General features: G+C 46.2%; 1 protein-coding gene across 4 annotated transcripts in view; it reads left to right on the top strand.

The window, feature by feature from the left end:
• The window catches only part of ANKFY1 (ankyrin repeat and FYVE domain containing 1), a 96,560-nt gene that overhangs the window by 65,832 nt on the left and 5,487 nt on the right, over nt 1-25,241 (top strand). For 3 of the 4 annotated variants that reach the window (XM_064271598.1, XM_064271596.1, XM_064271599.1), the window contains 16 exons: nt 652-856; nt 2,797-2,865; nt 3,084-3,283; nt 7,655-7,752; nt 10,834-11,062; nt 12,214-12,312; nt 12,602-12,755; nt 13,501-13,672; nt 14,662-14,780; nt 15,478-15,634; nt 16,490-16,690; nt 18,257-18,433; nt 20,821-20,968; nt 21,432-21,522; nt 21,859-21,983; nt 24,006-24,152. In XM_064271598.1, coding sequence (XP_064127668.1) covers nt 652-856; nt 2,797-2,865; nt 3,084-3,283; nt 7,655-7,752; nt 10,834-11,062; nt 12,214-12,312; nt 12,602-12,755; nt 13,501-13,672; nt 14,662-14,780; nt 15,478-15,634; nt 16,490-16,690; nt 18,257-18,433; nt 20,821-20,968; nt 21,432-21,522; nt 21,859-21,983; nt 24,006-24,152 — 2,391 coding nt within the window. The remainder of the gene's footprint in view (nt 1-651; nt 857-2,796; nt 2,866-3,083; nt 3,284-7,654; nt 7,753-10,833; nt 11,063-12,213; nt 12,313-12,601; nt 12,756-13,500; nt 13,673-14,661; nt 14,781-15,477; nt 15,635-16,489; nt 16,691-18,256; nt 18,434-20,820; nt 20,969-21,431; nt 21,523-21,858; nt 21,984-24,005; nt 24,153-25,241) is intronic. The other variant, XM_064271597.1, reaches the window with a different exon arrangement.

The following is a 25,241-nucleotide window of genomic DNA, read 5'->3' as shown; positions in this document are numbered from 1 at the left end:
AGAACGTTTATAATAAGTCAGACATGGTCTTGTTCTGTGGCTTAAACTCTGAACAGAAGCCTGTATGTAGGTAGAGCAGGTTGTGAGTAAGTGTTGCTTAGGTACAGACTGTGGTCAGGAAGTGGGAGAGGAAGAGGAATTGTGCTGGGGGTTTCTAGGGGGATCTGGGAAGCTCTTTTTGAGAAGAGATGACCAGAGGAGGCCTTTGACGGGTAGAAGCCTCTATTCTTACATTGTGAAGTAATGTTGAAACAAATAGGTAGAACAGATGATAACAGGTAATCAGAAATTGAATAAAGCCTTTTGAATTAGATAAGTTTCTACTTACAGAGGAAACCCTGGTGGCGTAGTAGTTAAGTGCTGTGGCTGCTAACCGTAAAGGTCAGCAGTTCAAATCCACCAGGTGCTCCTTGGAAACCATGGGAGCAGTTCTACTCTGTCCTGTAGGGTCGCTATGAGTCAGAACCAACTCAACGGCAGCGGGTTTGGTTTTTTGGTTTTCTGCTTTCAGAGATCCCTTCGTACACGCCCGGCTGCCCTTTCTCTTTGTTTGCAGTTACTGACTAGTGCCTTTTTGAGGAATCGTTATCCAGAATAGCTTACCCTGGAAGTTGTCATCTGTGACCACTTCTTCTACTGTTTCTTTCCAAGGGGACCTCTTTGCTGCCACTTTCCTCATTAAGAATGGGGCTCTTGTCAGTGCTGCTACCTTGGGTGCCCAGGAGACACCACTGCATCTCGTGGCATCGTACAGTTCAAAGACACACTCAGCAGAGGTGATGTCTGAGGTGGCGCAGATCGCAGAGGCCCTCCTGCAAGCTGGTGCCAACCCCAACCTGCAGGACAGCAAGGGCAGGTAAGTGGGGAACAGATAGACTGTGCCCTCAGCACGGTTCTCGTAAGGTCACTTTGTGGTGGCACATAACTGGCAGAAACTTCATGTTCTTTAGCTCAGCGTTCTTCAGTCAGACTTTTCCTGAAGTCACAAACGTTGATTTACGTGCCAGCGAGAGGCACCACTAAAGCTAGAGACATTTGGAGAAAACATTTGCATCCTGGGTAATTGAGGTCTCTGAATTTCTAAGGAATTTCTAGCATCTTCATGTTAGAAGGAACCAGAGTGTCATCTGGTCCAGCTGCCCCAAGGGAGAACCCTTCCACATCTTTGTTAGGCTGCTTAGATACTTTGAAGAAGAGGAGCGTACTGTTTCAGCTTTGTGAGTTCTAATCGTTCGAGAATTCTGTACACTAAACCCAGCTCTCCCTTGTTGTAAATACTCCCACCTCAAGCATACTTTTTTCTTTTAAATTGTAGTACAAATGCATGTAACAAAACATTTGCCATTTCAACATTTTTTACATGTACAGTTCACTGACATTCGTTACATTCGTCTTGTTATACAACCATCACCACCCTGTTTCCCGATTTTTCCATCACCCTTAGCAGAAACTCAGTGCCCCCTAGGCAGTGAGTCCCCCTTTCCACTTCCCTTTCACCCCTGGTAACCACGGATAAACTTTGGTCTCATACATTTGCAGATTCTAGCTATTTCATATAAGTGGAAGCATGCAATATTTATCCTTTTCTGACTGTCTTATTTCACTTAGCATGATGTTTTCAATGTTCATCCATGTCGTAGCATGTATCATGAATTCATTTCTCTTTATGGCTGAGTAGGAGTAGAATTTCTCGTCTTGTGTAATTCTATGTTTAGCCTTTTGAGGACTCGCCAGTCTGTTTTCCACGGCAGTGGCATCATTTTACGATTTCAGGCAACTATTTGTACAGATTGCCATCTTCCATAGCACAGCCCTTCCCATATTTGACAGTAGCTATCTTGTTCTTTTGCCCCTTTCCAGAAATATTGAGTTGAGGATTCCTTGTGGTTTAGAATCTAATAAAGGGCTGTTTACCTTTGGGACAGCAGTGTGGGAGGCTCTGAAGGGAAGTTAAGCCACCTGAATCACCAACAAGAAATGAGACCCACTTTTTGTCGTCAGAACAGCTCACTATTTTATATCTTTGAAAACTCAAAGAATAAAAGATTTTTGTGACGTTTGGTTGTCAGGATAATTGATTTGTGTGATGAATAAAGCACTTTAAGATGTATCTCCATGAATTTTTAATATCATGTAATAATTACCTTATTTTCCAAATAATTACATTGTTTTTTATTTCCGCTGTTGGTTGTTTGATTTTTTTCCCAACTGCAGTAAGCCTTGGCAGTCTCTGTGTCTGAGGCAGATGCCAGCCCTGGCGGTGCCTGTACTCTGCAGTGGGTATCTCCACCCAGGCTTGAGGGCCACGTAAAGGAGCAGAGTGGTCACGTGCCACTTAATCAGTCACTAGTGAAGGGCAGTCTCCACCCATTGCTACTCTGTGTGTATTAGAGTATAACAGAATTACAGGGGAGAAAAAAATGCCTTTTCAGAATTGGTGGGGGATAGGCAGGGAAAAATAAGCATACCTGTGGTAGAAACTGCTGTTTTTTAAAAAAAAATGTGTATACACATTGAGTAAGGAGTCAGTGTTGAATTGGAGAGTATTTTACATCTCTTACTTTTATTCTCGTCTTTTTGGCCACTGAATAAGTGGTAACATAAATGAATCCATTTTCATACTCCGATACTTAGTCCTGGTTCTGAAAAGCCATTTGCCAGGGTAGAAAGGGATAGTTGCTGCAGAAATGTGGAATTCCTTATGGCAGGTAATTTTCCAAGTTTCTGGTCACCGGCTGCTGAGTCGTCTGGGCTGAGCCTGTCCTGAATTGGCACCGCTTCTTTTTCATCCTGCAGGACTCCTCTGCACTTGTCCATCACGGCCAGGAACGAACACGTGTTCAATCAGCTGCTGCAGTGTAAACAGTACGTAGGGGGACATGGAGAAATGAAAAAGCAGTTGTGAGGGTGGGATTGTGAGTGAAAACCAGTTCTTTTAAAACATCTTTTAGTGTTACACATTTTAACAAGTAAAAGCAAAATCAAAATTTGTCATTCACAATATATAAAGAGAAAGAATAAGGCTGTTGGCAATGCAGTGTCTGAAAGTTATATTTGTTGTTCACCTTGCTTCCTTATTTCAGATCAGATTTAGAGCTGAAAGACCACGAGGGCAGCACAGCTCTGTGGCTTGCGGTGCAGTATATCACTGTGTCTTCTGACCAGGCTGTAAACCCCTTTGAAGACACCCCTGTAGTAAATGGAACTTCCTTTGACGAAAACAGCTTTGCAGCTAGGCTCATTCAGCGAGGCAGCAACACTGATGCACCTGATAAAGTGACAGGTAAGGCATGGATCCCCAAGAGATGACCCTAAAACCTGGAGGCTCCATGAGACATTGAATAAATGTTTGTACCAAAAATTTAGAAACTGTTTAGCATACCATTAGAAAAATTATTTTGTACTTTATAGGTTAAGTGCTACGGCTGCTAACCAAGAGGTTGGCAGTTCGAATCTGCCAGGCGCTCCTTGGAAACTATCGGGCAGTTCTACTCTGTCCTGTAGGGTCGCTATGAGTCAGAATCGACTCAACGGCAGTAGGTTTGGGTTTTTGGTTTTTTTTATTTTGATTTCGTTGTTGTCGTTGACAATATACGCAGCGAAACATACACCAGTTCGCCTGTTTCTGCATGTACAACTCAGTGATGTTGCTTCTGTTCTTCATGTTGTGTGGCCATTTCCGCCCTTTCCTGAGTTGTCCCTCCCCCGTGAACATAAGCTCACTGCCCCCAGGCTCCTGTCTGATCTTTCCAGTTGCCCTTGTCAACTTGATACCGTATAGACAGATCTTAAAAGAGCATAATGCTGAAGGCAGACATTCTTCACTAGTTAAGCTAAATTATTGTTTGGTTTTAAGAAGACTTCAGGGGATGTTTTTGGTTTAAGATTTAAAGAGTATCTCAGGGCAGTAGTTTCAGGGGTCATCCAGCCTCCAAGGCTCCAAAGAGTCTAGAGTCCATGAGAATTGGAAATTCTGTTCTACATTTTCCCCCTTTTGATCAGGATTCTGCTACAGAATCTTTGACCCAAATTGTACTTAGTTTTAAATACAGTAAAAGCCCAGGTTGTAATTTTTGTGTTTAATAGTGTGCTTCAAATAATTTAGTTAGACTCCACATTAACTCCTTCAAGCTGACACATTTCCATTTATTTCATATAGTGGTTCTCAGATGTTTTGGACTCAGAACACCTTTTACCTTCTTAAAACCTATGTCCCAAAGACCTTTTTCTTATGTGGGTTATATTTATCGATATTTAACATATTAGAAATTGAAAAAATTTTAAAATGTGGATTAGTTAAATAACAATTATAAACCATTACATGTTAACATATAACACTTTTTATGAAAAATAACTTTCAAAACAAAGAAATTTAGTGAGAAGGGGGCATTGTTTTACATTTTTACAGTTCTCTTTAACGCCTGGATTCTTACATCTGCATCTACGGTCAGTCCTTTGAGATTTGTTACTTTGGTTCAAGTATATGAAGAAACCCACCCTCACCTGGTTATATGGTTGGAAAAGGGAAGAATTTTTTTTTCATATATAATTTATCTTATTTTTGTTGTTACTGAGAATATATACAGTAGAACACACACCATTTCAACAACCTGTGCACTTCAGTGACACTGAGTACAGTCTCTGAGTTGTGTCACCATTCTCACCTTCCTTTTCAGAGTTGTTGGGAAGAGCATTTTAATAGCCTCTTCAGATAATTGTGGATATATCTCTTTGATACTAAATTCATCAAATGATAGTTTCTTTAAGGTTAATTGCAATGTAGAGTCGGAAACTGTATCAATGAAGTTTTATACTCTGTTATATTAAAATCTATGGTCCTTTTTTTTTTTTTTTACTTTGAATGGATCTTTTCTTCATGCATGATTTTGTAACATCATGCCTTAATCATTTGGAAAATATTGGTTCACTGAGTTATGCAGATCTTTCAAATGCTCATATATTTTAGAATCACAGTGTTTCATATTGCCACTGATCTCACCAGAAAAGTCTTCAAGTACTGAGAAGCTGTCAGACTTACGGTTGCAGATAAAAGTTTTCCAAAATTCTAATTTTTATTTGAAACCTAAAATTTTACCTTGGGTATAAATATTGTCTATTATTTTTCTGAAAGCGACAGACTCCCTTTGTTCATTTCCAAGAAAATGTGTGCCGGATGCCCATGTTTGAATAACCGTAATTTGTCAGTCAGTCATTCTTCCAAGTAAAAATGGCATCCCGTGAGAAAGGCACCTCACACGATGGCACCAGTGCCCTTCCCTGGACGACTGTCGTACTTTGGTATGTCACAGAAATGGCTTTGTGCGTACTTTTTTCACACAGAATTTTAAAACAGCCTGCCCTCAGTGGTCAAGATTTAACAATATTAGTCATTTTTACTGCTTTGTGAAGGATCATCTTAAGTGAAACTGGCTTTTTTCTTTTTTTTACCGTGAGTGGATGGTGGCGAAGAATACAGTGACCACTACTAGTGCTTTTGATGCCATGGGCTTGATTTGTGTTAAGGCTTCCCGCTGTGACCCACCATTGCTTTTGCACCATCAGTGTAAATATCAACACAGTGGGAAAAAAAAAAATGACATCCCAGTATTATTATTATGAAAATAGTTTTGACTTCACGGACTCCTGAAAGACTCTCAGGAACCTGCATTTTAAGGAGAGGGATTCCATATAATTCAGTGCTGAGGACAAGACATGCATAAAGCACTGGTGGGCGCTACTGAGAAGAGTCAGTGACAAAAAAGGATGGCTATTAACAGCCTCTTCCCTAAAAGACGTTAATTAGCTTTAAACCAAGGTCGGATAAAATCACCACTCTGCGCGATGTGCTGTTCCAGGACAGGGCGCGCTGGAAGAACTGCACGTGTTCCAGACGGAAGGCCTTCGCCTTCTGGAAACGAGGCTCTTAGGAAATTGCTTGTCATTTATAAGTGTATGTTGGTTAGTGGTCATCATTTTACTGATTTCTAATTTAAGTTTATGTCAGAATGCAGTAAGAGATTAGCTCTTTGATATTTAAGACTTGAATTTTAGACTCTTAGAGAACCACTTTTTACAGAAGTTTCACGTGTACCTGAGTGTGCATTCTTTCACCGTAGGATTCAGTTCTCTATGAATGCCCACTGAATCAAGCTTGCTCATTGTGCTCTGCAAATCTTATTTATCTTTACTAAGTTTTGGACTGCTTGCTCTGTCAGTTTGAGAGGTGTATTAAAACTTTCACTGTGATTGTGGGCTTGTTCTTTTTTTTTTTTTTGATCTGTCAGTTTATATATTTTGAATTTTAATTGTTGAAGTACAGCCAGATTCAGGATCATTATTCTTTCCTGCTGATGTGTTCCATTTTTCATTATATAGTAACCTTCATCCACCGGTTTTCTGCATTTCAGTAGTATTTTAGCAGTTGCAGGTTATCTTTTTTCTACTGGAAGGTACATAATTTAAGTCTCTTGTACACTAGAATAAGGAGCCCGGTGGCGCAGTGATTGACAGGCCGCTAACCAAAAGGTTGACAGTTCGAACCCTCCAGCCGCTCCAGAGGAGAAAGATGTGGCAGTCTGCTTCTGTAAAGGTTTACAGCCTTGGGAACCCTGTGGGGCAGTTCTGGTCTGTCCTAGAGGGTCACTGTGAGTCATAACTGACTCGATGGCAGTAGGTTTTCTGTACACTAGAATGACTGGGGAACTGAAAATGGGATTCTGATTAGGAGCCTTTAGGTGAGAACGATTCTCAACTAGGGTGGGTATTACTTTTTCTGAGGGAAGAGGAGAAAATGGTACGAAAACAAAGCCGTGCTTTGTCCCGCTTCTTTACCTTGTGTTAAGTCCTGGTATTCAATTTAATTTGAATTTTCAAGTAGTGTAGCTGTAGAACATGCGATTTTTTTTGTTTTATCAAAAAAGGAAATGGGCTTTAAAAGGCCAAGAAACACTGGTCCAGGACTAAAACCATTTGAGAAAAGACAAAGGAAAAAAGGTTTTTTTTTTTCTTTCTAAGACTTTTATTTAGAAAAAGGATGATAGTGCTAAATAAGCAAAACACTTCTAAGCCAAGAACAAACATATTTAAAACCCTAGGAATTAAACTGAAGTATTTAAGGGCATTCTCTGGTAGAACTTCAGCTCACAGTGTCTTCAGGATGGCATTTTGCTCAGTGGTTCTCAGCTGGGCACAGTTTCGCCCCCCAGGGATTATTTGGCAATGACTCTAGGCATTTTCCATTGTTGAGAGTAGAAGCCAGGGATATTACTAAACATCGAACAGTGCTTGGGACAGCCCCCCCACAACAGATAATTAGCGTGTTCAAAATGTCAGTAGCAGCACTGTTGAGAAACTCTGTCCTCACCCAAACGGAAAAGGAGATATACCTTACCTCTGATCCTGGATGGGGGCCAGTGGCAAACCCAGGGAAGAATGAATGTCTCCTGACTTCCAGACTAAATCTTTGCTCTGCCCAGGCTGTCTCTGGCCTCTGTGTCCACATACAGAGAATGCCTGTGTGGACTTCAGTGCTACCTCCTTCAGGTGTGGGCTTGCCAGCTGTGGAAGGTGGTGGAAAGGGCAGGGTGTGATACTGTGTGGAAGGTGACCTTATTTTTATGCACATGGCACAATGAATGTGCCCATTTTCTTCTAGGAAATTGCTTACTACAGCGGGCAGCTGGAGCAGGAAACGAGGCAGCAGCGCTTTTCCTGGCGACCAATGGTGCCCATGTCAACCACAGAAACAAGTGGGTAAGTGTGATGGGGCAGCAGGGGAAAGGCTTTGGTCTGTGGAAGGAACGGCAGTGGTGGATGGTAGGGAAAAATAGAACAGGTTCTTTTTTCAATTTTTGTCAAAATAGTGTGTTCACGCGGTTAAAAACCACACTGAAGCAGATTCTTTTATACATCCTGAAACGTTAGTTGATGGATTCCTTCAGCGTTTCCTGGCAGCAATGGTCTGTCAGGTCCTGAGCTAGATATTACGGACTTTAGAGTTTAATAAAGATTAGCAGACATGTATATAAAAAGCTACCATAATAGCATCTTAATTCTTCATAACACTTCACGTTCACTGAGTTTTTTCTATGTGGATGCTCATTAAGTCCATACCATAAGCTAACAAGGTAGATTTTTTATAGTGTTGTGTTTGAAAGCACGGCCTTTGGGGTTGGACACACCTGGGTTTACCGGCTTTCTCACTCCCTCCCTGTGTGGACTTAGACAAGTTCCTTAAACTTTCTGATCTTCAATTTCCTCATCTGTAAAATGGGCTTAATGCTGATTTCATAGGGTTGTGGTTAAGATGAAAAGAAATATGCAAGTGCTATGAGCATAATATGTGGGACATTGCAAATACTAAATAATAATTACTTTTTACTTTATTATTTTCAGACAAGGATGATGAGCTTATCTTTAGGATCACATTTGTTTTACTATGACTTTGAGCTAGCAGCTTTAAGATACTGTCTCTCTCAACTCTCACAGCAGACCTAGAAGCAGCTCGTATTGTTAGGGTTGAAGAGACATGTATCCACATCTACAAATTCCTCATTTCAGGATGAAGGACCCTGAGGTTCTCATAGGTTAAGTGGCTTATAACTAATGGAGCAAGTATTAAGACCCAGGTACTAGGATTTACAGTTTTACACTCTCCACATTGCTGGGCAAGTAGGCAAACAGTAAGCTTGGTATATGAGACATATGAAAGTGGCTTGGAAGTACAGGGGAGAGGGCAGTGCCATCCTTTTCTACCATTATTCTAATCATCTCTTTGCGCCTAAGCCCACGCAGGGCCTACCCTCCGGCTAGGATGGGTGGAATGTCCTCTGCTCACTTGAGGCCGGGTTCTTGTTTGGACTCTGTACCTCATCCCCTCTCATCTCCTCAGTGACTCAGTGTGTCTCAGACCGTCGTGTGTCTGTGTCTCCTTGTCTTTTTCTCTCTCTCTCCTGCCTCATCCATTTTGTCCACTGTTCTTCTCTGTTAACATACAGACATGCTGCGCTGTCTCCCAATTTTTAAAAACCCTGCCTTGAGCTTACAAGAAGCAGAGACCTGACTTGAAACCAAGTGAGAGCTAGACTGGAAAAGGGCCTAGAATGCTGGTTTAAGGAGTTTGGACTGTATCTATAGGCAGAGAAGATCCATAGAAGGGTTTGGGCAGAAGAGCAGTATGGTCATTTTAGAATTGAGAAAGCTGCCTGGGATCTGGTATGATGGGTGAGTGGGCGCACCACTGAGGTCCAGGCTGGAGCCAGGTGGAAATCACCTAGATAGGCAGTGAGGTATCCTGACCTCTGATACTGGATTTGGATCTAAAGGGACAGGTTTCAGAGTAATTTCAGGATTAGAGTCAATAAGACTTGCCTGCTTATAGCTGTCAGAGATGAGTGCATAAGAAGTGAAAACTGTTGTGATATATTCTTAAAGAGAAAGGGGGAACTGGTCAGCAGGAAGAGCTGGTGTAGAGGGAGTGAATTCAACGTTGTGATTGTTCAGCTCTTTTCTAAACATTCAGACAGAGTCGTCCAGCAGGTATGAGAGAATCAGATAGAAACACAGGGCTTGAGATTGGGTTTGAGAATATCCTGCTTGTAGATGCTGGTAGAAGCCATGGGGTTAGATAAACACCCTCGATAAGAACGTGCAGGGAGAAGGGCTGGGGCAGAAGACAGCCCTGAGGAGGACGACACACTTGTGAGGGCTTGCACCACAACTATACAGCTCTGGGGAGATGTGGGGTGGGAAGGGCGCACGTGGAGTAAAAGAGCAGTTACCTTCCATGGAGAGTGCCTGAAGCTGGACGCTCAAGAGGCAGCAATAAAAACATGTTATTAGAAAGATGAAGATTAAAAGAGTTCAAAGTGGTTCCCTCTGTGAAAGGAAAGTTTTTTAGAGGGGAGGGGGAGGGAGGTGGGATCTCACACTATTGTACAGTAAGCCCTGTAGAACTCTGACTCTTGAAAGGATGATAGGTAACTTTGAAAGAGCAAGGAGCAGAGTGTGTGTTCAGTTTGTTCCCATTTGTTTGGGTGAGGAAAAAAAAACACGCGTGCACAGTGCGTATATGTATGTGCATATACATACGTGCATACATGTCTGTGTTTTTCTGTGAGTGCTCTGTCGCTGGGCAGAAACCTGTGGCTGGTGGCAATGGTCCCTTTAGGGGAGGATAACTGGGTGCTGGGGGCCAGGTGTGTGAGCAGACTTTCTTTCACCGGATCACCTGTACCTTTTGAATATTGAATCGAGTACCTGTAATATCAATTAAAAATGTTTTTAATTTAAAAGGGGGATGGGAAGGAGGTCTTGATCAGAGTTCAAGATGAGGTTGAAATGAACTGGTCAAGGGAACAGGGCCTGGGTGTGCTGGTGGGAAGGTCACCCTGTTAACACTGCTTATCGCTGGGCTGTGATTGCGAAGCCCTTCCATTGTCTACAGTGTTAATTTTTGTGACACTTGGTGTTTGTTTTTTTTTTTTTTTTTAATAATAAACATACATTACTTTGTATTAGAAAAAATAATTTTACAAATTGAAGTGGGGGGAGCTAAAGAGGTTCTTGGAGGTGAAGAAGGATGGGAAGCCAGGGCATTCGGTGGGTGCTTGGGAAGAAACTGAAGAAACTAAGGATGGTGGCACGGGGAGAAGGTGAAGAGAGGTGACGGGGTGGGTGGGGTGAAAGTCACGGAGCTCAGTTGGTGACAGGATGAACCACGGGCTGTGGTGGCACTGGAGGCCTGAGTTGCAGCACTTCTGCTGGCATTACCCTTTTGAGAAGGGGATGCCCAGCCTGAAGTGCACAGAGGAGGGCCATTTGTTTCCCGTTCAGGGAGAGACTCCGCTGCACACAGCCTGTCGGCATGGCCTGGCCAGCCTTACTGCAGAGCTGCTGCAGCAAGGTGCCAACCCAAACCTACAGACGGAGGAGGCGCCACCTTTGCCAAAGGAGGCCGCGTCCCTGACGAGCTCAGCAGACAGTGTCTATCTGCAGACGCCACTGCACATGGCAATTGCTTACAATCATCCAGATGTGGTGTCCGTCATTCTGGAGCAGAAAGGTAGGTAGTTGGGAATTCCTTTCAGGCAACTTGACTTGTGGACAGCGGTTTTGAGTAGGTAGGTACAGAGTAGATGTTTCCTCCATTGGTTAGTTTTACATAGCCAGTTTCTAACCCCCAAATCCTTTTAGGTCAGACTAGACAGCATATAATATAGTCTGGGCGTTGACTACTGTGCTGTCCTGTGGATGCTTCCAGGATGAGGCCTGTCCATTTCACTTGTTGGTGAAAGTATTAGACCTTTGACTCCACTATCTCTTAGTCTTTGCGGGGGAGGTATTTTTCCAGGCCATTTTAGTGTAGGTTAAGCCAAGCCTCTGCCCTTGTGTGAGAACTGTGCTGAGGCAAGTCCTCCAGGAGTCGGCCAGTCCTCATCTGCCTGTGAGCCCACCTGGCAGGTGCCCCATGTAAGGAGCCAAAAAGAGGGGCCAAGGAAGCCCCTGCACCAGAGGAGGCCTGTTTCCCTTAGAAAGTCATCCTCAGCCTTTTCCTGTCCTGAAATTTATTTCATTCTTGCCTAAATCTTTGTTAAAAGGAGCCTTGGTGGTACAGTGGTTAAGTGATTGGCTACTAACTAAGAGGCTGGCAGTTCGAACCTACCAGCCGTCCCATGGGAGAAAGACCTGGCAGTCTGCTCCTGTAAAGATTTATAGCCCTGGAAACCCTGTGGCAGTTCTGCTCTGTCCCACAGGGTCACTGTGAGTCATGATCGACTCGGTGGCCGTGGGCGAATCTCTGTTAAGGCTAGCACTTGGAGCGTTGCGGGGGTTTTAGGCAGAAGGTGCCTATTTCTTGATCCTCACGGGAGCTTTCCAATCTTAGGGACTGTTTATTAGGAAAACATCTTCAGGGCGTTGTCTTAATTCTTTTTTAAGTAATTAGGTAATTAGTATGTGTTTCCATAGTGAAGTCTGTTTTTCTTATGTGAAGATTCAGTGTTTTAAAAGATTCATTTTCCCCTTAAGTTTTGCTCCAAAATATTAGGTTTCTGGGCTTCTGCTCCCCACAAGATTTATCAATTCTCTTTGTATAGAAATGATCGCATCATAGCCAGCCAGCCAGTGTGAAACTGAGCTCTTAGTCTCTGGACTGCTTTAAATGTGGCCTATGGGGTGGTGAAATCACGCGTTCTTTTCCTTTTTACAATTTAGCCAATGCTCTTCATGCCACCAACAACTTGCAGATTATTCCGGACTTCAGCCTCAAGGATTCCCGGGACCAGACTGTTCTGGGCCTGGCATTATGGACTGGTAAGGCTGTGACAGATGGGGGCTGTTGACATCTCCAGATACCCAATTGTTAGAGGGGTGAGTGGGAGAGAGAGAGAGAGAGAGAGAATGTGTGTGTGTGTGTGTGTGGTGGAGGGGAGGGGGTAGGGCTCATCACCATTTGGTTGTAAAAGAACCTTTTTCCTTTGGGTTAAGCCTGTAATACCCAGTGGAGAACTGCTGGCTTTGAGAAGGTGTGTGTGTTGCAGTAAGAGGTTGAGGAAGTGCGAAAAGCTGAACAGGCATTACCCAGGGCTTATTCATTTCCCAGGCATGCACACGATTGCAGCCCAACTTCTGGGCTCCGGGGCTTCCATTAATGACACCATGTCAGATGGGCAGACCTTGCTGCACATGGCCATTCGACGGCAGGACAGCAAGAGCGCCCTCTTCCTTCTGGAGCATCAGGCAGATATAAATGTCAGGTAGGATGACACGGCACTCCCCACTGTCACACCAGGTCACGCTTAATTGAGATGATTCAATTAAGACAATATTTTTGTTCCTTATTAAATAAAGGAAACAATGGCACTGAAAAAGTACAGCATACAACATTGTAACTGAATATACACGATGAGTAGACTCGTGGTGGAGCAGGAGAACGCACTTTGCTCCTTTGAACCTTTGAAGAGCAGTGGATGGTGCTGCACAAACCGCATCACGAAGGACAGTCCAGAATCAGTTCAGCAGGGATTTCAGTTGCAATGAAGAACATCCTGACAAACGAGCTGACAACAAGGCTTAAGGGCGGGGGGTGGGAGGAGGCAAATAGAGTTAAATTTTTACTGTGGTTGCATTTTCAAAGGAACTTCTCTTTATCTCCTGTGTTAAGTGAGCCTTAATGACTGAGTGGGTGAAAGAAGTGTTTTGTCGAGTGAGCAGTCAGGATGGCATCTTATTTAGATGCTGTTAGACGCAGCTGTATGCCTATCGGATTTCAGCCGTCTGGGATGTTGGTCGTTCCCTTCTGGGTGCAGTAAGGCAGCATGGCTATATATTTTTAAAGGCGGAAGGGACAAATGCTATTGACAGATTTAATTTCTCTGAGAAAATACAAATGAACGTGAGAGAAGTGTGTTTAAGGGATACAGTGGCGTGCCCAGGAGGGCACCCTTTGTTTTTCTACTCCAGCTACAACAGTCGGCTTTGGTTTTTGTGTGCATGTCCCAGCAGGACTCAGGATGGGGAGACAGCCCTTCAGCTGGCCATCAGAAATCAGCTTCCGCTTGTAGTGGATGCTGTGTGCACCCGGGGAGCCGACATGTCTGTGCCTGACGAGAAGGGGGATCCCCCGCTGTGGCTCGCCTTGGCCCGTGGTCTGGAGGACATCGCGTCCACTTTGGTGAGACAGGCTCGACTGGAGCCTCTGTTTACAGATGGGGATACTCTGTGGCAGAGATGGACATGGTGCCTGTGTAGCAATCACAAGCGGCAGGAGATCTGCCAAGGAACAAACTGGGTCGAAGATGAGCACTTGAAAGCCATGTTGAAGAAACGTGCAGTTCCACAATGGTGTTGGCCAACACTTCTGTTTTTGGCCGCCTTTCTCTAGAAAGCTAGCAAGAAGCAAGAGGACTGAGGGACTTCCTCATGAGCCTTCTACTGGGCGGGTTACTTTGATATGGGCTACTCTCATTGTTAACATAGTGATAAATTCTTAAGGCGCAGGTTTGTATCCCCTGTTCAGAAGACAGGTCCCCAAAGTGGAGGGAAATCTGCAAGTTCTCATTTAGCTTTCTAAAGGGCCTGCAGTGTGTCATTGAGGCATTTTGCTCCTGGGAGTTCTACCCAGTTGTTACTGTGATTACCTGTTAATTACAGGTGTGTGTTACTGGGGTTTGTGGGTACATGTGGACACATGCACTTGTGTATTTTCTGGCCTTCTAGAACACAGCTCTAAACCAAAAACCAACCTGTTGCCGTCGAGTCAATTCTGACCCATATTGACCCTGTAGGACAGAGTAGAACTGCCTCATTGAGCTTCCAAGGAATGGCTGGTGGATTCAAACTGCCAACCTTTTGGTTATCAGCTCAGCTCTTAACCAGGGCCACCAGGGCTCTGAACACAGCTCTGGGGGGCATTAATTAAATACATCTTATTTATATCTCCCAGCCCCCTCAAAGGACTTAGTACGGGAACTTGCATAGAGCAGATTTCATCTGTGTTTGTAAAACTAATGAATGATACAGATTAAAGTAATGATCAGCTAATTATGAACTGTATCTTGCCTAAAATGGAGCTAACGATATGCACAGAACTCAGAGATGGTAATAAAAATCGTCATCTTTGCCAGGCAGTGTTCGTGAGTAACTTTTTTTGTTTCTGCGCAGGTCAGACATGGTTGTGATGCCACGTGCTGGGGTCCAGGACCTAGTGGGTGCCTCCAGACACTCCTGCACAGGGCCATTGACGAAAACAACGAGTCCACCGCCTGCTTTCTCATTCGCAGGTCCGAGAAGCCCACGTAGCCCTGTGAATCTTCTCCTTCAGATTACTGCGAACTGGCCCTTTTCTCCTTAGTCTGCCCTCAGTCTCGCCGTGCCTGTAGCTGCCTTGACTTTCATAGTTAAGGCTAGTGGAGCTCACTGTGGTGTCCTATCAGGTCAGCGAAGGACCAGGCTCACTGTGAGGGGAGAGTTTCACATGCCTGGATCACAGACTCTAAAACCAAGCCAGCTTCCTGATTTGGGTACTGCGTGGGCTCCCCTAGTCGTATCCGACCAGTTTACACCATGAAACCAGGAGGCCGGGACAGAGAAGACCACATGGTCTCTGAGAGACAGCCCTATGTTCCCCACTGAAATGCACAAGCCGGAAGAGCTCCATGGCCACTCAGAGTGCAGCCTGTGTGGCGAGACAAGGTTGTTAGGAAACGTGTAGGGCAGTGGTTCGCACGCTTTAAATGCGTGCAGAAGCCCTGGGGAGCTTTTAAGGATTCTAATGACCAGGCCGTCCCAAAGACCAAGTGCAAAACAATCTGTGGGGGTAGGACCCAGACACCAGCGTTTGAGGCGGAGGACAGCAGTCCCTGGCGGCAGCCTTTTTGTAGGATTGGATGAGGCTGCTTCCCTGCATTTACCAGCATGTCTAGGCTAGGGGGAAGCATGGCTTCTGAAGCCTTCCTTTTATTTCCCCCTTCCTTTCAGTGGCTGTGATGTAAATAGTCCCAGACAGCCAGGTGCAAATGGAGAAGGAGAAGAAGAAGCCAGAGCTGGGCATACCCCCTTGCATTTGGCAGCCTCTTGGGGACTGGAAGAGACGGTACAGTGTCTCCTGGAGTTTGGTGCCAATGTAAATGCACAGGTATGTGGTGTTTCTCTTTTCTAGGGAGAAGGTGAGCTCAGAAATAGGTAAATCTCTTCTTATGGCAAGGAGCCTGGCAGAGTCTCCAGTCCTGGGCCTTTGCTTTACCACGATCTGGGCTAAGCTACAGCTGATGAGATGACCTCTCTGAGTCATACAGCAGCCAAGCAGTTTTAATGGTTTCACGTTAAGACTTTCCTTCTTCGTGCCTTTGTTCTTACTACATCATGAGGAAGATCTGCCCTGTCTATTTTTCTTGCCGCCTTGGAGCCCTGGTGGTGCAGTGGTTAAGAGCTCGGTTGCTAACCAAAAGGTCGGCAGTTTGAATCCACCAGCCACTCCTTGGAAACCCTATGGGGCAGTTCTACTCTGTCCTGTAGGGTCTCTATGAGTCGGAACCGACTCAACAGCACCTAATAACAACAACAACATTTCCCCTTGTAGATGCCTGTCGAGAGTTTATTTTAGTCCCAAAACGAGTCCTGTATTTAGGGAAATATTCAGGAGTTCGGTTGAGCACCCTGAGTTGTATTCCTTCATGCTTTTCGGCGTTATAGCCTGTGAAGGTTTAAATATGATGCCCTGTAGCCAGACACAGAGTGGTGGAATACGGCACTGAAGCTGACTGCAGACCTAAAACAGATGTGTCTGCTGGGCCCCCTGTCACTGGAGAAGGTGTGAGGGGGATGGCTGTCAATCATCTCTCTGGTTTAGCTTCCTGAAAAGCTGATGTCAAACCCAGGGTGGGAGTATCGATTCCCATAACTGAATTCATTTTAAAAGCTATTCACCTTCGTATTTTTCCTGAGTGTTATCTTTCAGTTGGATGTTGAAATCTGTGCTTTGTCCCTGTAGGATGCAGAAGGAAGAACGCCTGTCCACGAGGCCATCAGCAACCAACACAGTGTCATCATTCAGTTGTTGATTTCGCACCCTGATATCCACTTGAATGTTCGAGACAGACAAGGGCTAACACCTTTTGCCTGTGCCATGACTTACAAGAACAACAAGGCAGCCGAAGCCATCCTAAAGCGAGAATCCGGGGCTGCTGAGCAGGTGAGCGACCCAACACCTGGCCTTCTCCATGTTGCCTTGAGCGCAACAGAGCCTGTTCCGTGGAGTCTAAACACGTCTCCAGTGAAACAATCCTCTTCTATATGAGACATTGGTTTGAAACTGTACTCCCCTTTCTGAAAATTTGGCCTTTTCCAGATGCCCTCTTGGTGCTGGGTGAGATTCGACTGCTGTCCCGTGTCTGCAGCCTGATGGTGTCGCACTTTGGTGCCGGCCGGGGATTGCTAGGCCTGTCATAGGAACTGTGTCATGTACAGCTAAACCGGTTCTTTGCTTTGGGTGAACATCTTCAAAAGACTGAAACTGAACTTGAGGAGCTGTGTTGTGATGTTGGGGCGACTCTCTGAGTGTTTTAGAGTTGTTACCATTCAGCTTAGCAGGTTTGGTTGTCCTCGTTGAGGTTCTTTACCAGCCGCTGAATCCCTGTGGTGAATTGTGCATCTGCAACAACAGATTGGGTGGGAAATGACAGTAACAATTGACCAGAAGCGGGAGCTGAGGTTTGTTTGTTTCTGGGATTGTTTGTTAAGTCAATCCTAGAGAAACTTGCTGTGGATCCTCAAATTTCCACCCAGCACTTAAACTACTGCCAAGATTTACGAATAGCCACTTAGGACAGTAAAATGGGAACTTGAGACCTGAATGAAATTCTAGCATGGCGGAAGATTGTTTCTTGGCATTTCAGGCTTCTGTACATCACCTTTCTTAAGCTTTTGTGTAAATGTGACTGAATTGTGTAGGTGCGGACCTAATTCTTGCTCAGGCAGTGTAAAGTGCCCATGAGTGGAGGCGAAATTGTCTCACACTTCCTCTCCATCTAGTATGTAACGGCTGCTGGTGACGAGAGTCCTCTGGAGAGAGATGGCTTGTCACACTAGCACGTGCTCTGGATGTGAGAGGTGATGCACGTGGCACGTGATCTCCTGCACTCCTGTCACTCATACTCATCACAACTCTTGTAGCCACAATATGCTGTATGGTTTGATTTGAGCAACCTTTTGTCTACATCAGTGACACAAAGCCTGTGACATGCTATTGGCTGCCTCCCTCGTTGTTGCCTCAGTAACAGAGGCAACTTTCTGAAACCAGTCTTCGCTTGACTGCTGAGGGGTCAGGCTGTCATCATAGCTATTGGGTTAGGATGCTGGGTGCTTCTCTTAGCCAAAATGAAGACACTCCCCAGGCTAGTCTCCACATTTGCCTCTCTCCAAGCATCCCAGCTTGGCAGCGCATTCCTTTATTGGCTGCAGGCAGTTTCTTTATTGGCTTTCAGAAGTCCAGCTCCTGCAGCAGGAGGCTGCCAGGCCAGCCAGGATCTATGCAGTTCTCTTCCCCTGGCACTTGGACGTTTCCATGCACACAGGGTTGTGTGCACAAGTATGTAGAGTGGGTCTTTTGTGTATGTGGGCAGGGGCGTTTAGCGTAGGGTCTTGGGAGCTTCTGGCACTGAGGTCAGGAGGATATCGTGACCTCTCCGTGGCCCACAGGTTGTCGGCGGGCACTCACAAGGGAGCCTACTGATATTTTGGTTCCCGCTTCCTGCCTTAGGTGGATAACAAGGGCCGGAATTTTCTCCATGTGGCGGTTCAGAACTCTGATATTGAAAGTGTCCTGTTCCTCATCAGTGTCCAGGCTAACGTGAATTCCAGAGTCCAGGACGCTTTCAAGTTGACTCCTTTGCACCTAGCTGTCCAAGCGGGCTCAGAGATTATTGTCCGCAACCTGGTAAGTGACACAGGAACAGCATCTACCTTGTGTGTGAAGCATGTCTTAGAGTGTGTGCACAATCCCTTCTCACAGGTGTTTTGCCAGGTATTGTGAAAGGCCAATGCAAATTTGGGGACTAGGCCAGTACTGCCAGGAAAACAGGCGTGTCAATGGGCAGCAGGTCCTGAGTGCCCAGTGAGTTGCTTGGCCTTGAAGGCCAACAGGATCTAGACGGCAGGGCCAGGGTAGAGGGCCATCCTGGGCAGGGAGGCTGCCTTCTCTCCTCTGTGTCAGCCAGTCAGCTGGGGCTTCCAAATGGACTCTCTCTTAATTCTCAAAACAACCCCAAAGCAGGTCGGGCGTTTTTTACTTTTACAAGGAGGAAATTTAGGCTCAGAAAGAGTGTTTTTCCCCCAGGGTTGTCAGCTCGTGAGTAGTGTAGCTGGGATTTCAGCCATTTCTGTTTGACTCCAAAGCCTGCTTTTTCCACTACAGCGTAGTGCTACCCAGCCAGGGGAAAGGTCTGAGCAAAGATGTGGAGATGGGAAGCACACGTGTTGGGCTATAAGTAGAAGGGTTTGGCTGATGTTAGAGTAGCAAGTAGAAGGAGATGTGTTGGAGGAGGTGGGCAGAGATCAGACAGTGAGGGTCATGGTTCAGACCGAGAGCTGTGAGCCCCCTTCATGCCTCACCCTCAGGCAGTGGGGAGACCACTGTCAGTGTTCGAGCTGAGAGAACATGGTCCAGAGCAGAGACCAGGGTTCCACGCCCCCGGCCTGCCCCTCAGAGCGGGTGGTCACCTTCCCTTCAGCCCCAGGTGCATGCTGTAGAACTGGCGACTGGGACACTTGACCAGCCTGACCAGCCTTTGGTGCCTTCACAGTTTTGTTTTTGAAAAACACGTTTTAGAAAAAGCTTTATGACTTGATATGTGTTTGAGCTGAGAGAGCATTTAAAAAAGCTGCCTGGGGCTCGGGGTGGGTGTGGGGCAGGATACCAGTGCGGAGGCCCGGGCAAGGCTCTACTGCGGAGGCCTGGGTGAGGCAGTGGCGGTGAGGAATGGATGGAAAGGAGGTGGGTCTGATGACACCAGGGACAGCCCGAATGTAGGGGAAGCAGCCAAGGAGGCAGAGGTGGGCCTCGAGGTAGTAGAGAATCCAGCGCCGTGTTCACCAGTTTCTGCCATCTGAAGAGCCCAGGGAGGTTTGGGAGTCCTGACCCCTTTGCCAAGGTAAGGATCCCTCACACAGCACTAGTGACCATGACTGTCCCTCTGAGATATGTCCTATCTGGACCTGTGAGCGATTGGGCTGGGAGCCCAGACCTCTGGACCAGCTACCCAGTGCCTAGCCCCTCGCACAGGCAGGAGGCCTGCACGTACAACCAGGAAGGCTCGGGAGGCCTCAGAGCTCGAGAGAGGCGGCGTGGGCTCTGGCTGCCAAGTTCAGAGCATTTGCTGCTGACAGCTGTCTTTGACACTTTGTCAGAAAGCAGCTAATGAATGAACTTTAAATGCTGAATAAATAGACAAGATATTATTTAAAGAACCTTCCTGCCTTTGATTCTGTAGTTTTTGTATAATTTTCTTTATTTAAAAAACAATGTAAAAATAGTACATGCTCATTGTAGAAAAACTTGTAAAGAAGGTTAAAAAGCAAGAATTATCTCCCTTTCACCCCCACCTTTCCTCAGAGTTTGATGTATATGCTTTTAAACCCTTCACAGTGTGTGTGTCTGGCCGTCTGTTATCTATCACTCTACCTACATAGCCACCTCCAGACGGACTCATACGATCGCAGTGTCTCCTAACTTGCCTTTTTTTACTTAACTACATTATAGATATCTTTTCATGTTAATATGTAAATATTTATCATTTTAATGGCTACTCATTCACTTATTTGGATATATTACGATTTTCATAGCCAAACCCTTTGGCTATCAAGTTTCACTACTACAGGCAGTGGGAATCCTTATATAGTGCAGTGCACATCTCTGTAATCCTGTGCAGTTTTTTAATCTGTGAAAGTCCTAGAGGAGCCCTGGTGGTGCAAGGGTTAAGAGTTTTGCTGCTAACCAAAAGGCTAGCAGTTCGAATCCACCAGCCACTCCTTGGAAACCCTTGGGGCAGTTCTGCTCTGTCCTATAGGGTCACTATGAGTCAGAATCTAATCAACTTGACGGCCGCAGGTTTGGTTTTGTTTTTTGTTTTAAAGTCTTGGAAGGAGATTTTTTGTGTCCAAAGGAATGGCTGTTTACATTTTGATAGATGACTGGGTTTGCCCTTGGGAAAGGTTTTGCCAATGTATGCCTTACAAGGAGCGTGTGGGAGGCCTGCCCTTTAGCTGCAGCCTGAAGTGGGACCTTCGTTGTGGTAGAGAGACAGCTCATGTAATCAACTTCAACAGCTTCTTGCAGGGGCCAAAGTGAATGAATTAACCAAGCACCGCCAGACCGCCCTCCACCTTGCTGCCCAGCAGGACCTTCCTACCATCTGCTCTGTCCTCCTGGAGAATGGAGTGGACTTTGCAGCTGTGGATGAGAATGGAAATAATGGTAATTCCGTTGCTCTTTCTGTCCAGTGCTGATGACTTGAGCAACCCCCCGTTCTGGGGGTGGAAGTGCACTGCATGCCCTGGGTCTGTTCCCCTCAGGGAGGTGGACTGTGACAGGAGCAGAGCTGTGACAGGAAGTGATCTGAGTTGGGCATCCAGCCTGCCACTGACTGGGCACTGGGCAGCCTCCCAATCTGACTGATAACCCTAGAAGCCTAAAGTGGCTTCTTGTGAAACTGTTAAGTCTCATCTGTGGGTAACTGTTGGAACGGAAAGTAAAGGCTCGTGAGGTTGTACTTAGGACTTACTCTTGGGGGGCGGTGAAGACAGAAAGGATTGCTCTGTGAGTGGCCAGTGGCTGCTCTGGTGAGTCCCACTAAGAGGGAGGTGTGTGAGGGTGAATTGGAGTCAGGATTTTCTGTCCATGCTTCTGGGCTCGCCCAGTAAGAGGGTCTATTCCCCAGCTCTTCATCTCGCTGTCATGCACGGCCGGCTCAACAACATCCGAGTCCTCCTGACAGAGTGCACTGTGGACGCAGAAGCCTTTAACCTAAGGTGAGTGTATCCAGCACATCAGATGCCAGGGCTCCATGTCACCTAGGCTGCCCCTCAGAGCTGACAGTCACTGGTGGCTCCCATCGACCCCAGTGCATGCTGCAGAACTGGCCACTGGAATACTCAGTATCATGGCATTTTTGTTTTTAAAAACCTTTTCAATTTGTAAACTTTCACTTAAAGCACAATAAAAAAAAAACCCTTTTACAAAAACTTATGACCTGTTAATGTGTCCTTTAGGTTTATCCGGTATCTCAGAGTTCAGAAAATTCCCTTTCCTTTGTGTATGATGGCTATGCAGACACATACCTAACTTTTCCAACTTCTTTTTATCAGAGGCCAGTCACCACTGCACATTCTGGGACAATATGGCAAAGAGAACGCAGCAGCCATCTGTGACCTCTTCTTGGAGTGCATGCCTGAGTATCCGCTAGATAAACCGGATGCAGAAGGAAACACAGGTATTTAGTAAGGTGTTGGTGCATCTTGTCTCACGTTCACTCCCTGCTTTCTGGAAACAGGAGCCTGGACACACGTCATTCTTTGAGGGCATTAAGCTCAGTGCATTAGGCTGGGCTCTCTAAGCATCTGTCACAGATCCGTCATGGAATTGGGCAGCATCTGATTTTAGGCAGAACCACATCTCAAGTGTATCTAGCGCTCCAAAGTTATGTTGTAGTTGTTAGCTGCCGTCGAGTTGGCCAGCGACTCATGCGACCCCATGTGTGACAGAGTAGAATTGCTCCACAGGGTTTTCTTGGATGTAATCTTTACAAAAGCAGAGACCTTTCCTGGGTGGGTTAAAACTACCAACCTTTCGGTTAGCAGCCAATCACGTACCACTTGTGTCAGTCAGGTTCCAAAGCCATACCCATGTCCAAACAGGCCTGCTCACCCTGTCTCCCTCTTGGAAACCCTGGTGGCGTAGTGGTTACAAGCTACAGCTGCTGACCAAAAGGTCGGCAGTTTGAATCCTCCAGACACTCCTTGGAAACCCTGTGGGGCAGTTCTACTCTGTCATCATTGGGTCACTATGAGTCAGAATCAACTCGACGGCAACAGGTTTGGTTTTGGGGTTTTTTTCCTTTTTGGGTCTGCCGCTTGTCCAGTCAACCAAGACCCTACCCAAGCTCCCAAATCTCAGCAGAGAGAATACAATCTAACCACCTCTCAGAGACTTGAGGAAGAACAAGCATGCAATAGTATGTGTTGACATGGTTTGAGAAAATGGCATGTTATACACAGCTGGAAGGTAGGGACACAGAGGCCTCTCTCATTGTGCTCCTCTAGCTCCCCGAATCACTGTGTTCATCTGCATAGCTTTCAAGTACTTTCGCACTCGTTTTCTGATTAAATGCTCACAACAGCCTGTAAGGTAGGTACCGCACTTTAGTGCGTCCCCATTTTTCAGGTAAGGAAGAGGACGAAACCAAAATCTCCTTCTTCCCATCCCAGGGCTCTCCAAGCATCCTCTGCTGCTCTGCTCTCCATTCATTCAGCCTCGTGCCAGCAGAGCCTCCAGGCCTTCTTCAGTGAAGTGTAGTCACCAAGGGATATCCTGAACCTTAGTCTGGGACCAAATACTTTGTCATCAGTTCTTCTGATGCATGAACATGTTTTTTTTTTAAAGCCGGCAGCGATGGGCCTGGGAGTGAGCCGCCAGGTCAAGTACCAGTCCAGTGAGCATCATTACCTTGGGTGGGTAAACAGGCCAGCAGAATGGCTTTACGTGACGGCTTTACACAGACCTGGGTTCAAGTCCTAGCTCTGTCACATCCTAGCACGGTGACTCTGTGCAAGCTTTCCAACCTCTTTATGCCTGTTTCCTCCCCTGATAATGGGACCACTAACCCTTACCTACTGGATTGCTTTGAGAATTAAATAAAAGAATTGAAGTAAAGTGGTGAAGGTAAGCAAAGGGGAGCTGCTGGTAGCTGTAATTGTTAGAGAGGGCCAGCGTGATGGCCTGGCCAGAGCCTGGCTCCCACCAGGCCTGCATCTGCAGAGGAGAGGCTCCTTGTGGAGAGAACTTTCTGGAGCTTGTCCCGTGTGCACGCAACTCACAAGTCTTTAGATTCAGTTAGATTGTGTGAAAAGAGCTTTGTCCTTTGTGGTAAAGCCATTGTTTCACGTCAGAGGAAGGCAACTGAGACAATGATACATTTTTCCTTCATGAAACGTCTGATCCCTACCTCGAGTCTTCTGTAGCCAAAGCTCTGAACGGGAAGAGAGTGTCTCTTGGGGCTGTGACTGAGATGGTGCTCTGGAGCTGTAGCTTCGCTGTCGTCCCTTGGCTCACGGCCAGATCCTTTATTAGAAGATGCTGCAGAGCCTCTATGGAGACCTCACAGAGCCTGAGGACCCCTGTAGTTCTGTGGGGACTTCTAACAAGTGTCCTGCTCTTGGCTGTCCTCTGCCAATCCTCCGGCAGTGCCCAGCTAGGCCAGGTGGGAGGTAGCACTGCCTGTGGTTTTGTTTTCTAGTGCTGCTCTTAGCATACATGAAAGGGAATGCCAACTTGTGCCGTGCCATCGTCCGATCTGGGGCTCGCCTCGGAGTGAACAATAACCAAGGAGTCAACATTTTCAACTACCAGGTTGCTACCAAGCAGCTTCTATTTAGACTGTTAGGTGAGTGGCTGACTTTTTGCTGCTTCCTTGCAAGCACAGTTAAAATGTTAATTATCTGGATGGATGTATTGGTGGTTTTTAAATCTCTTAAGGACTTACTTAAGATCTGAACCAGTAGTTTTCTAGGAACCACGTAGGACGTTTTTCTATAAATGGGATGAAGGGACTTTGAGCAACAGTGGGAGGGCCACTTCTAGCAGCCTCTTTTCACAGTGCTCACATTGGGGCCCTTATGGGTTTCCCACTTCCTCTGAATATACCAGAAACCCACAAGGCCCAGGTAGGGCCCCAACCATGTTTTCTGGCTGCTTATCCGCATACCCCTCCTCCTCAGCTGATTCTGATTCTCCGCATCCTTCAGAAAGGCCTTCTGCCTCAGCCCCCACTGACGTTCCCTCCAGTGGGTTTATTTGTGGTCAGGAGGGCCTCACTTTTCACATTTGCAAATCTGCCCCCCATCCCCTGCTGAGGGGGAGAAAGTCAGCATGCCTCGAGTGTCTGCCATGTCGCACTGCTATCTCGCCACCCCACAGCACCGTGGACACAGAAAAAAGCTCGGAAGTACTTAGTGAAGATGTGCTCTTGATGTAGGTGACTTGCCAGAGTCACAGAGCATTAAAGCCTGCTGTTCCTGTGTTGTCTCATCTACCGTTACTGTGCCATGCATGTGGTCCGCCTTTCAGAAGCTCAGAGCAGTGCCTATCACGGTGCCGGCACACAGCAGGTGCTCAGTGATGACTGATCGGTGCGCTGCTCCTTCCTGGGGAGCTCAGCCTACTTCTGGGTAGAGAGCACTTAGCGCAGTGCCTGGCATATAGTTAGCGTTCAGTCAGTACTAGCGATGGTTGTTACTATCGACACTGAGAGCTCCCAGCTCCGTATTTCTAGGCCAGGCTTCTGTAATATTTAAGCCCACATATCTAAGCCAGGAAACCCTGGTGGCGTAGTGGTTAAGTGCTACAGCTGCCAACCCAAGGGTCGGCAGTTCAAATCCACCAGGTGCTCCTTGGAAACTCTACGGGGCAGTTCTACCCTGTCCTATAGGGTCACTGTGAGTTGGAATCGACTCGACGGCACTGGGTTTGGTTT

The sequence above is a fragment of the Loxodonta africana genome, chromosome 18 (genome assembly GCF_030014295.1).
Source record: "Loxodonta africana isolate mLoxAfr1 chromosome 18, mLoxAfr1.hap2, whole genome shotgun sequence".
NCBI lineage: Eukaryota > Metazoa > Chordata > Mammalia > Proboscidea > Elephantidae > Loxodonta > Loxodonta africana.
Note: the sequence above shows the minus strand (reverse complement) of the source record. Positions and strands in the feature narration are given on the sequence as shown.